The sequence below is a fragment of the Phycodurus eques genome, chromosome 1, assembly GCF_024500275.1.
Source record: "Phycodurus eques isolate BA_2022a chromosome 1, UOR_Pequ_1.1, whole genome shotgun sequence".
NCBI classification, from domain to species: domain Eukaryota; kingdom Metazoa; phylum Chordata; class Actinopteri; order Syngnathiformes; family Syngnathidae; genus Phycodurus; species Phycodurus eques.
Genome location: NC_084525.1, coordinates 29749975 through 29765988, shown reverse-complemented (window position 1 = coordinate 29765988; position 16014 = coordinate 29749975). Strand labels below are relative to the sequence as shown.

At 40.8% G+C, this 16014-nt stretch overlaps 1 protein-coding gene across 1 annotated transcript; it reads right to left on the bottom strand.

Annotated features, from left to right (window-relative positions):
• Window positions 1-2529: 2529 nt before the first annotated feature.
• Window positions 2530-14445, bottom strand: dedd (death effector domain containing). The gene is made up of 5 exons (XM_061686569.1): window positions 14322-14445; window positions 12067-12678; window positions 11002-11106; window positions 10788-10889; window positions 2530-5868 (listed from the first exon to the last, which is right to left on the bottom strand). The coding sequence occupies exons 2-5, from the start codon at window positions 12611-12613 to the stop codon at window positions 5465-5467; spliced, it is 1158 nt and encodes a 385-aa protein (XP_061542553.1). The 5' UTR covers window positions 12614-12678; window positions 14322-14445; the 3' UTR covers window positions 2530-5464.
• Between the last annotated feature and the right edge of the window lie 1569 nt (window positions 14446-16014).

The following is a 16014-nucleotide window of genomic DNA, read 5'->3' as shown; positions in this document are numbered from 1 at the left end:
TTCATTGGAATTGGGGTTGTAAATGAAATATTTTTCTTCCTCCCTGGCTTGTTTGTTGAAAATGATAGTGATGTACTGCATCAAAAAACGCTCCAAGTCATTGGCATCTATTAGTCTCGAAAGGGTTGCAAAAGCAATTTCTGAAGCTTCAGGATTCTAGCGAACCATAGGGAGAGCCATTATCCTCACATTGAGAAAACAGAGCAGTTCTGAACCTTCCCAGGAATGGCAGGACAACAAAGATTACCCCAAGAGAACAGCAATGACTCATCCAGGAGGCCTCAAAGGAACTCAGGACAACTTCTAAAGAAATGCAGGCCTCCCTTGCCTCAGTTCAGGTCAGTGTTCATGACACAACAATAAGGAAGAGACTGGGTAAAAATGGCATCCATGGCAGAGTTCCAAGGCCAAAACCACTTCTGAACAAAAAGAACATAAAGGCTCTTCTTACTTTTGCGGGAAAAAAACATCTGAATGATTCCTAAGACTTTTGGGAGAATATTATATGGACTGACGAAATCAAAGTTGAGCTTTTTGGAAAGTGTGTGTCTTGTTACATTTGGCGTAGATGTAGCACAGCATTTAAGAAAAATAATGTTTGCTCCTTCAGGACCTGGACAACTTGCTGTGATCGACGGAACCATGAATTCTGTTCTTTAACAGAAAATCCTGAAGGAGAATGTTCAGCCATCAGTTTGTGACCTCAGGCTGAAGCGCACTTGGGTTCTGCAGCAGGATAACACACCAGCAAGTCAACTTCTGAATGGCTTATAAAAACAATATGGAGGTTTTGGAGTGGCGTAGTCAAAGGGCAGACTTTCATCTGATTGAAATGCAGTGGCATGACCTTAAAAAGGCCGTTCGAAAACCCTCCATTTTTGCTGAGTTTAAACAATTCTGCAAGAAGAGTGAGCCAAAATATTTCCACAGAGATGTGAAAGACTCATTGCCATTTATAGAAAACGCTTGATTTCAGTTGTTGCTGCTAAAGAAGGCCCAACCAGTTATTAGGTTGAGGGGGCCATTACTTTTTTACACTGGGCCAGGTAAATTTGAATACTATTTTTTCTCTTAATAAATCACAATTTAAAACATCACTTTTAAGTTTTCAGTTTATACATTAAAGTGGGGAAACTCTACAAAAATATTCGAATTTGAGAAGGGGGCCCATACTTTTTCACTGCACTGTATCTCTTTTCACATTGTTTTGATAGAATAGAATAGAATGCCTTTTATTGTCACAATACAAAGCTTTGCTTTAAGTTTACTTATTGATCCTATATGTGCTTGCCAACTTGTACTTTTTTGTTCCCTCCTACAAAACCACACCCACACAACTAAACATACCCTATATTCCCCAAAGTATTTGCTCACCTGCCTTGACTCACATATTATCTGAAGTGACATCCAGTGCACAAAGCAAGATCTATAAAGACATGGATGACAGAGTCTGGTGTGGATGAACTTGACTGGGCTGCACAGAATCCAGATCTCAACCCGATAGAACACCTTTGGGATGAATTAGAGCGTAGACTGAGAGAGCGTAGACCTTATAACAGCGTAGACCTAATAATAGCGTCTATTAGAGCGTAGACCTTCTGGTCCAACATCAGTGTGTGACCTCACAAAATGCGCTTCTGGAAGAGTGGTAGAAAAAAATCCCGTAAACGCACTCCTAAACCTTGTGGACAGCCTTCCCAGAAGAGCTGAAGCTGTTATCGCTGCAAAGGGCGGACCGACGTCATATTGAACCCTATGGATTAGAAATGGGATGTCACTAAAGTTCATATGTGAGTCAAGGCAGGTGAGTGAATACTTTTGGCAATATAGTGTAAATATGCACGAAGAGGCAGGAATCGTATTCAAGGGGAAAACTGAACTAAAGGAGAAAAAGTTCCACACATTTTGAATTTGCAAAAATGTTCACGAGTGCCTCACACAGGTAATCTATTAAATTTGGGTACCGTGAGCAGTTATTTTGGTTTTGTGTTTATTTTTGTATTATTGGTATTCGAGCAGTCCGGTTCATCTGATTTGTGCACAGGTGCAAACATCACGGTGGCTGGAGGAGCGAAGCATGTGATGCAGTTGGTGGAAGATAGTGTGTATTCAGGTTTCTAAATGTGTTGGGCTGTGTGCTTTAATGACAAGTGAGTAGCGACACATAAGTACACATATAAGTGTCCTGTTAACAATAACAAGTCATGCAAAATGAGCCACTGGTCACCTTGCCCCCTCTACTGCAGGGTGTGCCAACACAGGTACTGCTTTGCGTTACCATGGCGACTACTGAGCGTGAATCCCAGGGGGGACCAAGGCGGCTTGTCAGAGAAAGTACAGTGGTACAGTACTGTGTTTGAACTGTAGTCGGACACAGAGCAAGAGGACATCACAAACAAGTTAGCGAGTCCACATACAGCAGCAGCATGTAACTGTATGGTCAGTTATGACTGCTTGTCATGTTTTTTTCTCAAAATCCAATGACTTGGCAACCACTTTTAATTGCAATCACCCCAACTTTTGGACAATTGCTCTAAATCACAGTGTCAAACTCAAGGATGTGGAACATACTGTATTAGATGAGGGACAAGTTTGATACCCGGGCTCTAAATGAATCGGTGGGATTGCAGGAAAACCAGAGACACACTCACACATTCCGGATGCGGGCATCACGTGCAACATGGAGAGGCAGTCCTATTTCATCTATATGCGTGAGATAAAGTCCAACACATGCAGTTGTGAACCTGATGTCAGTTTGTGTATGTTTGCACGCAGTTGATATGGGTTTTTGGCTGTGGTGGCTATGTGACTGCTACCATGTACGTAATATATGTTGTGTTTAGGTGCGGTTTATCAGAAGCTAATGCTAATACGCACATCCAACAACATTGCAGCTCTGCTTAGCTTTTAAATTGACATCATCGCGCTTCCGTGTAGTCCTGCCATACAGTTGCGCCCATAGGTTTACATACCCTGAAATAATTTATGATTTCTTGGCCATTTTTCAGAGAATAAGAATGATAACACAAAAACCTCTTCCACTCACAGTTAGTGCTTGGGTGAAGCCATTTATTATCAAACAACTCTGGTTACTCTTTCGAAATCATAATGACAACAGAAAGTAATCAAATGACCGTGATCAAAAGTTTACATACCCCAGTTTTCAATACCATGTATTGCCCCCTTTAACATCAATGACAGCTTGGAGTCTTTTGTGGCAGTTGTGGCTGAGGCTCTTTATTTTCTCTGATGGTAAAGCTGCCCATTCTTCTTGGCAAAAGGCCTCCAGTTCCTGTAAATTCTTGGGCTGTCTTGCATGAACTGCACACTTGAGATCTCCCCAGTGGCTCAACGATATTGAGGTCAGGAGACTGAGATGGCCACTCCGCTTTATTCTGCTGTAGCCACCGACAGGTCGACTTGGCTTTGTGTTTTGAATCATTAACATGTTGGAATATCCAAGTACATCCCATGTGCAGCTTCAGGGCTGATGAGTGCAAATTTTTACTCTAGTATTTTTTGATAACATGCTGCATTCATCTTGCCATCAATTTTGACCAAGCTTCCTGTGCCTTTGTAGCTCACACATCCCCAAAACATCAGCGATGCACCTCCATATTTCACAGTAGGAATGGTGTGCCTTTCATCATAGGCCTTCTTGACTCCCATCACTCCAAATTATTTTGTTACACAAGTTTTGAGAAATGTCTCTGTGCTGTTTGGCAAACAGTAAGCGTACTTTTTTTGTGGCATTGGCATAGTATTGGCTTTCTTCTGGCGACTCGACCATGCAGCCCATTTTTCTTCTTATTGTGCATCTTGAAACCTCCACACCACTTTTTAGAGAGTCCTGTATTTCAGCTGAAGTCATCTGTGGGTTTTTCTTTGCATCTCGAACAATCTTCCTGGCCTGTGGCAGAAATCTTTGTTGGTCGACCTGTTCGTGGTTTGGTTTCAACAGAATCTCTCATTATCCACTTCTTAATTAGAGTTTGGACACTGCTGATTGGCATTGTCAGTTCCTTGGATATCTCCTTATATCCCTTTCTCGTTTTAGACAGTTCAATGACCTTTTCCCGCAGATCTTTTGACAATTCCTTTGCTTTCCCCATGAATCAGAATCCAGAGATATCAGTGCAAGTGTCTGTCAGAAGTCCAGCAACTCACTGAACCTTTATACACACACTGATTACAAGCAGACATATCACAGGTGTGGATGGTTACCTTTAGTAACCATTCAAACCCATTTGTGTCAACGTGTGCATGTTATCAGGCCAAAATCTCAAGGGCATCTAAACTTTTGATCAGGGTCATGTGCGTAGTTTCTGTTGTCATTATGATTTAAAAAGAGTAAACACAGTTGTTTGATAATAAATGGCTTCACCCAAGCACTAACCATGAGTGAAACTCAGTGTGTGTGTGTGTGTGTGGGGGGGGGGGGGGGGGTTATTATTTATAAATTAGCCCAACTGTTACAGGACAAAAATCTGAACAGTTTGGTAAGGGACAAATATTCCGACTTAGGCACTTCACAAAACAAATGGTTGTGTAATGTTTATACTTGATGGGTGACAAAGGGTCTCCAAGGACCCATTAATTTGAATACAAGCAATTAAAAAGTCCTTTTTCCACTATATGTCCCATTTAAAACCAAATAAGGAGCACATTTCCCCCCATAACATAATGATATGTAATTGTCGAACTGAAAAGTGGACTTCCTTTTTCCAGTGACTTTACATCAGTCAAAATCCCAATGATTTTAATGGCAACCATGTTCACTTCCACCATATATTGTTCTCGTGACAAATAATATTTAAAACAACTTGGTGATTTGGTGGTAAAAATAGTATATGAAACATGAAGGAAACATCCTCCAACTTCAGTTGAAACTAAATATGAAATATCTTTGCAATAATCAGTCATGTTAGTACAAAATGGTCTTAGACATACAGGTGGAAAACACAAACATAAAAACACTACCTGTGAGCCTACTTAAGTTGCTGTTTTACAGAACATACTGAACATTTTCTAAATGGGTTAATACAACCAATCTGACCTGAAAAAATAAATTATCTGAAAAAAAAAATAAAAAAAAAAATCGGTACATCCCCCACTAGGAGTAACTTGACACCACTGAGGATTTTCTTTATCAAAATCAGCGTAAATAAGACAAAATACATGTTCTCCCTTCAAGAAAATGAATAGATTCATATTCAAATGAATGTAAAACTGTATGCGTTACCTACTTCTTTTCACTGGCAGTCCCCAAACCCCTTGCATGCTATACGTTGGGGCTACCAACTATCCTCCGACCATTGCGCTAAATGAATCAGTGGGATTGCTGGAATTCCAGACACATACACACATTCCAGACATGGGTACCACATGTGCAACATCCTCACATCTTTTTCAATTCCCAAAGGAGAGGCACAGTTGTATTCCTTCTGTTTGCTTGCGCTCACGTCTAAGACACGCAGTCTTTGATACCTCCGGGAGGATCGCCACTCGTCACCAAATTACAAAGAAGTCTGCGACGCCCCGCCTGGTAATCCTCCTCATCGACATTGACCAATAGTTTTATAGCCTCGTGGCCCACTGCCTGCTTAAGAGAATCTGTGATGAAAACTCCTTTCAGGGCTTCTAACAACGAGCCATTGATATAGTCTCTCCAGAAAGCATCCAAGTAAGTGAGCTCAGAGAACTTGATGTCACAGATGATGGAGCCCAAGTCTCGGGATTTGAGGATGGTGTTGGCCTGGTTGAAGCGTTCAAACTGTCGCTCCACAACCTCTTGCTTGTTGGAAAAGATGTTGCCCTGAAGGGCGGAGTCGTGCTGGCAATATTCAGCACGGACACGCAGACGGATATCTGTGGAAGTTGAGCAGAGGGATGTTCAATATTTCTATTTCAGTTACATATGAAGAAGTTTCAAATGTGGAAAACTGGGCATTTAGCTGACTCCTAACCACTGTTATTACTAGTGTACAACAATCTACTCCATTCTTGCTTGTCTTCCATTCTAGAGCAGTCACTCAATTTTGCTTGGGAGTTTTTGGCGTGTCCATTTTGAGCTATGTCCTTGAAGTGCTCTCGATACTAATTAATTCATTCATCTTCCGTACCGCTTATCCTCACTAGTGGCACGGGCGTGCTGGAGCCTATCCCAGCTGACTCTGGGCGAGAGGCGGGGTACACCCTAAACTGGTCCCCAGCCAATCGCAGGGCACATAGAAACAAACAACCATTTGCACTCACATTCACACCTACGGGCAATTTAGAGTCTTCAATTAACCTACCATGAATGTTTTTGGGATGCAGCAGGAAACCGGAGTACCCGGAGAAAACCCACGCAGGCACGGGGACAACATGCAAACTCCACACAGGCGAGGCCGGATTTGAACCTGGGTCCTCAGAACTGTGAGGCAGACACGCTAACCAGTGTGACATTTTCCTGATACTAATATTTATCGTAATTATAACTCAAGTAGGCGGCACGGTGGGCGACTGGTTAGAGGCTGAGGTTGGGAGGACACAACTGTGGCCTTACGTGTCACATGCTTTACAAATTCCAACTCTCAGTGGTAATTGGACACACCGTCACCGCATCACGTCATGAGTCTCACTACCCACATGAGGTGTTTGCTCAACTTAAAACAAAGTAACAATTTACACACGGTACTCAGACATTTGTAACTTTATCTCTACTTAGCTAGATAAGTCTTGTGCCACGTACTCAACACTAGGTAAATTGAATTACCTTCGAAATATCCGTGGAAATGGGTAAATCTTTTTTTTTTTTTTTTTTTTTTTTTTTTTTTTTTATTTGTTTGTTAACTTTGAGCCAAAACCAATTTTTTTGCAGCATGCGGTCGGTGCCTAAGGTCCTTAAAAACATGTTGCCACCGGTGCGGTGCTCCATCTTGTGCGGTGCCTGTTGTATTGTTCAGAAAAAAATAAACAGAAACCGATTACAGCGTTTCTTACATAAATAAAAAAAAAAATGTATGCTGTATGCACAATAAGGAAATCCTAACACTACTACTTCTGTTATTTAAAATGTGAATTTCATGTGAAGTTTACATTATTTTTTATTGATGTAAATGTGTTGTTCTTAAAACTACAGGTCATACATAAATGTTAAAATTGGAATGAAGTTTTGGTGGGTGATTAGCATTCCAGACAAATTTCATCCTCTATGACCAGTGTTGATCAGGTCGGCATTTTGTTAACAGTTCATTATTGATTAGCCATGATTTCAAATGCTAATTCTCCAATGTTTTTGGGTGATATACATACAGTCCCCTCCAAAAGTATTGGAACGGCAAGATCATTTCCTTTGTTGTTGTTTTTTTTTCATACTGAAGACATTTGGGTTACAGATCAAAAGATGAATATGAGACAAAAGTTCAGAATTGCAGCTTTTATTTCATGGTATTTACATCTAGATGTGTTAAACAACTCAGGACAGAGCACCTTTTGTTTGAAGCCACCCATTTTTCAAGTGAGCAAAAGTATTGGAACAGACCTTATTAAATGAACTAAAAGTGAATAACATTTAATATTTTGTGGCATAACCCTTACTTGCAATAACTACATCAAGCCTGCGACCCATTGACTTCACCTGACTGTTGCATTCTACATTTGAAATGTTTTTCCAGGCCATTACTGCAGCCTCTTTCAGTTCTTGTTTTGTTTCTGGGGGTTTCTCCCTTCAGTCTCCTCTTCAAGAGGTAAAAGGCATGCTCTATTGGGTTTAGGTCCGGTGATTGACTTGGCCAGTCAAAGACCTTCCACTTTTTCCCCTGATGAAGTCCTTTGTTGTGCTGGCAATGTGCTTTGGGCCATTGTCTTATTACATGATGAAGCTTCTCCCGATTAATTTGGATGCATTTTTCTATAAATTGCCAGACAAAATGGTTTCGTAGACTTCAGAATTCATTCGGCTGCTACCATCATGAGTTAGATCATCAATAAAGACTAGTGAGGCTGTTCCAGAAGCGGCCATGCAAGCCCAAGCCATGACATTTCCTCCACCATGCTTCAAAGATGAGCTTGTGTGTTTTGGATCATAAGCAGATCCTTTCTCTCTCTCCATACTTTGGCCTTTCAATCACTTTGGTAGAGGTTAATCTTGGTCTCATCAGTCCACAAAACTTTGTTCCAAAACATCTGTGGCTCACCTTTGTACTTCTTTGCAAAATCCAATCTGGCCTTCCGATTCTTTTTGCGGATGAGTGGTTTGCATCTTGTGGTATGGTCTGTATATTTCTTCTCTCAAAGTCTTCTTCGAACTTTGGATTGTGATACATTCACCCCTGCCCTGTGGAGGTTGACAGTGATGTCACTGACTGTTGTCTTTGGGTGTTTCTTCATAGCTCTCACAATGTTACTGTCATCAACTGATACACCTGGCCTACCCGTTCGATGTCTGTTGCTCAATACACCAGTAGTTTCTCTCTTTTTCACGACATTCCAAATTTTTGTGTTTGGCTATGCCCAATGTTTGTGTAATAGCGCTGATCGATTTTCTCTCTTCTCTCAGCTTCAAAATGGTTTGCTTTTGTCTCATAGACAGCTATCTGGTCTTCATGTTTGCTTAACAGCAAATGCAGTTTTCACAGGTGAAACCCAAAGCCACAAACCAGCACTATCTAATATTTAAGCAATCAATCTAAAAGGCAACACCTGAGCAACTACAAACACCATCAGTCACATGTTCCAATACTTTTCCTCACTTGAAAAGTGGGTGGGCTCAAACAAAAGGTGCTCTGTCCTGAGTTGTTTAACACGTAGATATAAATACCATGAAATAAAAACTGGAATTCTGAATTTCTGTCTCATATTCATCTTTTGATCTGAAACCCAAATGTCTTCAGTATACAACAAAAACAAAGGAATTGACCTTGCCATTCCAATACTTTTGGAGGGGACCTTGTGTGTGTGTGTGTGTGTGTGTGTGTGTGTGTATATATATATATATATATATATATATATACATAAATATACATATATACACACACACACAATTGTGCTCATAAATTTACATAACCTGGCAGAATTTATGATTTCTTGGGCATTTTTCAGAGAATATGAATGATAACACAAAAACCTCTCTTTCATTCATGGTTAGTGCTTGGGTGAAGCCATTTATTATCAAACTATGTTCACTCTTTTTAAATCTTAATGACAACAGAAACTACACAAATGAATGTAGTGTCCTGATCAAAAGTTTACATACCCCAGTTTTTAATAGCGTGTATTGTCCCCTTTAACATCAATGACAGATTGGAGTCTTTTGTGGTAGTTGTGGATGAGGCTCTTTATTTTCTCTGATGGTAAAGCTGCCCATTCTTCTTTGCAAAAGGCCTCCAGTTCCAGTACATACTGAGCCGCTTCTCCTCACTAGGGTCGCGGGGTGCTGGAGCCTATCCCAGCTATCATCGGGCAGGAGGCGGGGTACACCCTGAACTGGTTGCCAGCCAATCACAGGGCACATACAAACAAACAACCATTCGCACTCACATTCACACCGACGGGCAATTTAGAGTTGTCAATTAATCTACCATGCATGTTTTTGGGATGTGGGAGGAAACCGGAGTGCCGAGAGAAAACCCACGCAGGCATAGGGAGAACATGCAAACTCCACACAGGCGGGGCCGGGGATTGAACCCCGGACCTCAGAACTGTGAGGCAGACGCTCTAACCAGTCGTCCACCGTGCCAGGCCCTGTTGACTCCTCTCCAAATGTAACGTTTATGGTTGTGGCCAAAAAGTTCCATTTTGGTCTCATCACTCCAAATGATTTTGTTCCAGAGGTTTTGAGGCTTGTCTCTGTGCTGTTTGGCATATTGTAAGCATGATTTTTTTGTGGCATTGGCGTAGTAATGGCTTTCTTCTGGCGACTCGATCATGCAGCCCGTTTTTCTTCAAGTGTGCATCTTGAAACATCCACACCACTTTTTTTTTTTTTAGAGTGTCCTGTATTTCAGAAGTAATTTGTGGGTTTTTCTTTGCATCTCCAACAATTTTCCTGGTTGTTGTGGCAGAATTTTTTGTTGGTCGACCTGATCGTGGTTTGGTTTCAACAGAATCTTTCATTTTCCACTTCTTAATTGGAGTTTGAACACTGATGATTGGCATTCTCAGTTCCTTGGATATCTTATATCCCTATCCTGTTTTATACAGTTCAATGACCTTTTCCCATCGATCCTTTGACAATTATTTTGCATTCCCCATCATTCAGAATCCAGAGATGTCAGTGCAAGGGTTTGTCAGGAGCCCAGATAATCACTGAACCATTATACACACACTGATTACAAGCAGACAGATCACAGGTGTGGATGGTTACCTTTAGTAGCCTAGCCATTCAAACCCATTTGTGTCAACTTGTGTGCTTGTTATCAGGCCAAAATCTCAAGCGTATGTAAACTTTTGATCAGGGTCATTTGTGTAGTTTATGTTGTCATTATGATTTAAAAAGAGTAAATACAGTTGTTTGATAATAAATGGCTTCACCCAAGCACTAACTACGAGTGAAAGAAAAGTTTTTGTGTTGTCATTCATATTCTCTGAAAAATGGCTAAGAAATCATAAATTCTGCGAGGTATCAAGGTATGTAAACTTATGAGCACAACTGTGTGTGTGTATACATATATATATATATATATATATATATATATATATCTTGAGAGAGAGAGAGCGAGAGAGAAGAGACTCAAAAAAAGGTGTGACCAAATCACGTACTACCAGTGCAAAAGTTAGTGTAGAGCGCTGAGACTACTTCATACCACAAGTTTGCTTTTCTCTGAAGTCAGCTGACGAATGGCTTCTCTTCCACAAGCCGTTCGGTACAGGAGCTGCTTTCATTCGGGATGGGCCAACATAGGGTCCTGTCGGGACACGGCACAGAGCTAACTGAGGACTGAGAGCTATACGTTTGAACCAAACCTTTCTACTTTTTTCTTAGGCTGACCAAAAGAGAAGTCGCATGCACAGACCCACCTGTCATTCTGTGAGGCACACAGTCCCTGCCCTTTATGCCTCCTCTAGGTGAAATGTAGCGCACTGACGTCTCTTCCAGGTACTTGTCAACAGGATCTGGGCACACTGAGGAACACGACTAATGCTGAGAATATATATCACTGCGCCCATCACATTCATACCAGTACCCTAACCATCTATATGGAAGATGAAAGTAATAACTCCATTATTTACTATCATCATAAGACAAAAATAGATCAGATCAAACTATATATATACTATATTAACTATATATAGAACTAACTATATTTTAGATGGTAAAAATCCATCCATCCATTTCCAACACCGCTTATCCTGGTTAGGGTCGCGGGGCGCTGGAGCCTATCCCAGCTGACTTTGGGCGGACTACACCCTGAACTGGTCGCCAGTCAGTCGCAGGGCACATATAGACACGGACAAGCATTCGCACTCACATTCACACCGTCACTGAGTGGGACCTGAACCCACGCCGCACACATTGTACCACTACACCATCAGTGACTGATGGTAAAATGTCTCTTTATAATATTAAAACTGTCAGTTTACTTTAGGAAATTTAAGGTTTTCCACTGTCCTGGTGTACTTCAAAATAACTACTAGTACTTTTTTTAACAAAGCATTTGTCATTTTTTTTAAGCGAGTCCCCCCAACCACTAGCTAAATTTTTAGATTTTAAGCAACCAGCTGCTTCTGCGCAGTGTTACCAAATGTATGTTAATTATCATATAATCTCTGCACAATGTACAATCAATCTCTGCACAATGTACAATCAATTAATCCAAAATTAGAATTTCTGGTGTGGTACTTTTAGTATTTTCTAATCTGGCAACACTACTTCTGTGTGTCACTACAGTTTACTTCTGTGTGTGAAGCGCTGAACCTTTTTTCCATTCAAGCCCCATCCAAGTTTTTCACCAGTTGATCCAAAATAAACGCATTCCTTCACTGGAAGTACACCTTCAAGTAAATCTGCCATTAAATATTATTGTTATTCTTTAATCCCCAAATTATGTTTCGGAAAAAATAATAAGACTACTCAGTACTTACCGGGCTGGCGTTTCTTCAGTGTGACGTAAGGCAAAAGGTCGTGACGAGTGATAATCCTCAGAAGCTGGAGCACATGTTGAAAGTTGGTCTCGTCACAGCGACCTTGACGCTCCAGCGCCAGCAAGAAATCCCTTCCACTCCTGATGCCACCACGCTCATATTCGTCAATCACATCAACGAACAAAAACGACAGTACTCTAACGTCCCGGTGAGTGAGCTGCGCTCCGACTATATCAAACATACGGTGGAGCGAGTTCAACCCATGTGACTTGTCCACCGCCTCTTCAGGCCAGGGCTCGAAACTCCTCGATCCTTTGGATATGCTGGAGTTTACAAGACAGGCTGGAACGCCGCTCGTTGTTGCCAAACTGGAGCATCCCGGACGGCGCGCGAGAGCTCTGTTGTCCAGACGGCCAGCGGTGGCGCCGCTCGGGTTTGAGTCAAGATAATGAGGCTGAATATGAGGGTGGGCTTGTTGAGCTGAGTCATTGTGGGCAACCTGGTGATGAATAGCCCCACCGTGGATTTGAGGTTGCTGTGATGTCATCTCAGGGACCAATAGTACAAGGTCAACAACCGCAAATCCCGCTGTCTTCCTTTCTGGCTAATGAGCTAAAAAAAAAAAAAAAGGAGGAACAAGTGACACGGGATCATTTAAAATCCGCAACAGTCCCGAAAGAGCAGCACGTTTCACTTGTTTATATCTGTTGCAAATACTGAAAAGACAATTATTTTAATCGGATTGGAGAATGGAGGCATACTTTGGCGCAGTCAAACAGCATGGCTATGAAAAGGTACCAGCCATCCATTTTGTATAGCGCTCGATTAAGGTCACGGGCGAGGTGGAGCCTATCCCAGCTGAAATTGAGTAAGAGGTGGGGTATGCTCTGGAGTGGTCGCCAGCCAGGGAACACGTATATGTGCAACCTATTTACGCATTCAGCAAAACGGGTCGGAACACTTCCTTCGTTGGGTGAATGGCGGAACGCGAAAGCAGGAAACCCGGACAAAGGACCCGTAGGAACTTTAATCAGCTACAATGTATTTTGTTTTACAATAAACAAGCTGTCTTCTTTGACATATATCATGTTTGTATAAATAAATTGTATCGGCTGACATGTATTTAACTTTTGTCTGAAGACACCAGCCATAGAGAAAACAAAATGTTGACAAGTTTAAGCCATCATGTTATCAACCCGTTGTTATAATCGTTATCGCAGCATACACAGGAAGTCCGCTAACCCGTTTGGTCACATGACATTCCACTGGCATTTACACTTACGGACAATTTTGAATACTCACTGAACCTAACATGCATGTTATTGCATGTGGGAAGAAGTCACAGTGCCTGTACTCCACACAGGAGTCATTTGCACATTATACAGTACACAAGTTTTCCTTTTTATTGATGCTTAATAAATGATCTAGAATACCACCACCTTGGGCCAAAACTATTAGTACAAATTGTTTCTGATACTTAACAACATTCCCACTCAGGTTGCATAATCCATTATGGGAAAATAAGAACAGACGTGTCAATATATGGAGGCCATATGAAAGGACAAACTGAATGACTAAAAAACTGAACTGTTCATAATGTGCTTGATCAAATTGGCAGATGGACTGTTATCACGTCTTTGGTCGCATGTATAAAGCTTGCCGATGACATTTCTAGTGAGAGGAAGTGTTATAACACAACGAACAAACAAATGCAACTTTGGTCTCAAACTAAAACTGATCGCGCTACGTTGTTACTACACAAACGGTCATTATGTTTAAGCGACACTCATAAAGGATAACGTGATAACATAATCCTGCGAGTCGGCAAAATGCTGATTTGAGGGAGCTAACGTTCCACACATTTTGGACACTGACCCCACAAAAAGACACTTTCAACGTAACACACAAGAAAAATGTGCAGATTTCTCATCCTCGTGACCTGCGTCTTGTTTTTGCTGCGGACACAAGCTAACGTGAACCGCGCCGTAAACGCCGGCGTCATAAAAAACAAAACAACTAACCAACAGTCCCTTCAAGTCTACGTGTTGACTGGACTTAGTTGTGTTTGGCCGTATGACGAGACATTCTGCTCGTTTGCGAGCCGAGAGGAGTTATAACGCCGTCGATACAAGGCGAAAGCTAATGCTATATTAGCTTGACGCGTCATCTGGCGAGGCTTCTTAGTAAACAGAAAAAAAAATCGTTTTCATTATCTACACAATGATAACTAATTATATACGTTTCAAAGCTCTTACTTTGTGGGAGGACGTTGCCTATTGGACAGTAATAAGACTTGGTTTGCTGTTTTTAGGCCCTTAAAACATTCCACTCGGACTTTAGGATAAAATGAAAGTACTTCCTGTTTACAGTACTGTTCATTTCCTCCCAAGCCGCATTCTTCTTCTTCCTTTCTATTTGAATAAATGAACTTTATTGAGAGTCAGACAAAGAAGACAAACGTGAAAACATTAAAACATTTAAATGCCAAGGAAATACAGATACAAACGCAATATAAATGCACATGTCCAATATATAAATGAAAAAAACTTTACATTTAAAATAAGCATTTTTAAGAGATGAATTGTTTCAGAAATATGACGATGTTTCAGGCTTCGGGATTTGAAGAGTTTTTATAATACGGTTGCATATCGCTGCATTTCGTTTATTGAAACCAAATAGAAAAATAAATCTAGTTTTCCGCCTCCCTCCCCTTTCTTTTCTCGGTTTGATTCAGTCGGTGGTCGGCAAATGTTTTAAAAGTGTATCACTGCCATCTACTGGTTATGGGTGAGCAACAAATTATCAAAGAGGCAGAGAATGGTTCTGCGAACAAAAAATGAGCTTAACATAACTGCTTTTCATTTGCGCATGTGTTTTATGATCTGTAGTAACAGTGCCTCACAGGTAATTAAAACAAAATGGGAAGGAAAAATACAGGACCTGTCTTTTCTTGCCACATGGTGGAATAAGGATAAACTGAAACATGACTTCAAATGTAAAAGATTCAGACTATTAATAAATATATTTTCATCGGGGACTGTTGAGAAAAATACAATTACTGTACATTCCCATGCTACGACACCTCACAGGCAGGTCATATATTGTGTAACAGGCACGCGCCACAAGCAAAATCATGACTGGCCTTTCATTGAAACCAGGGCTAAATGTATATAACTGAACTGTGACCTCTATATTTTCTCTGGATTTATTGCAAATTACTTTGCTGTTTGTCCTGTTTAGACGTGAGAACCCCGCCCCCACCCCCCACCACCACTGCCCCCACTCCCACCACTACATCCGCACTGTTAGAGGATTACTATTTTCAGTCAAGGACATGGCACACTTAAAATAGATCTCTATCTGTGGGATCTATTTACATGACGGCATCTGAACAAAGTAATATATATATATATATATATATATATATATATATATATATATATATATATATATATATATATATATATATATATATAAAGGACAACGTAACTGAGAAAATAATATATTTGTGTATTGCTGTACTTTGTTTAAAAAATAATTTCCTTTGACTTGAATCCAGATTTACTGTTTTTATTCTTCTTCTTATTATTATTATTATTGTATGTAGTTAAAATTCCACGTATATGAACGCAAAAACATTTATTTACAAAAGATGCAAGTGAAAGCACAGTTGGGGCAGATATGGGCGAGTGGTGAAGCGTGCATTCATAATGCGAGCTGCAAGCTGCAAGCTCTATTCCCTTGGCAGGACGAGTGCTCCTCATTTCCTTGTGTGCCCCTGAGAAGTTACTTAATTGCCCCAGATGCCTCCCAGGCAATAGGAACGCTGCCCACTGCTCAACTGTTTTACTATATGCTGACTACTACTTTTGAACAAGCGTTTTCCAACATCCTTCCTAATTCCTATTGTGTTAGCTTTAGGGATTTGAACCACTACAGATTTTTGGT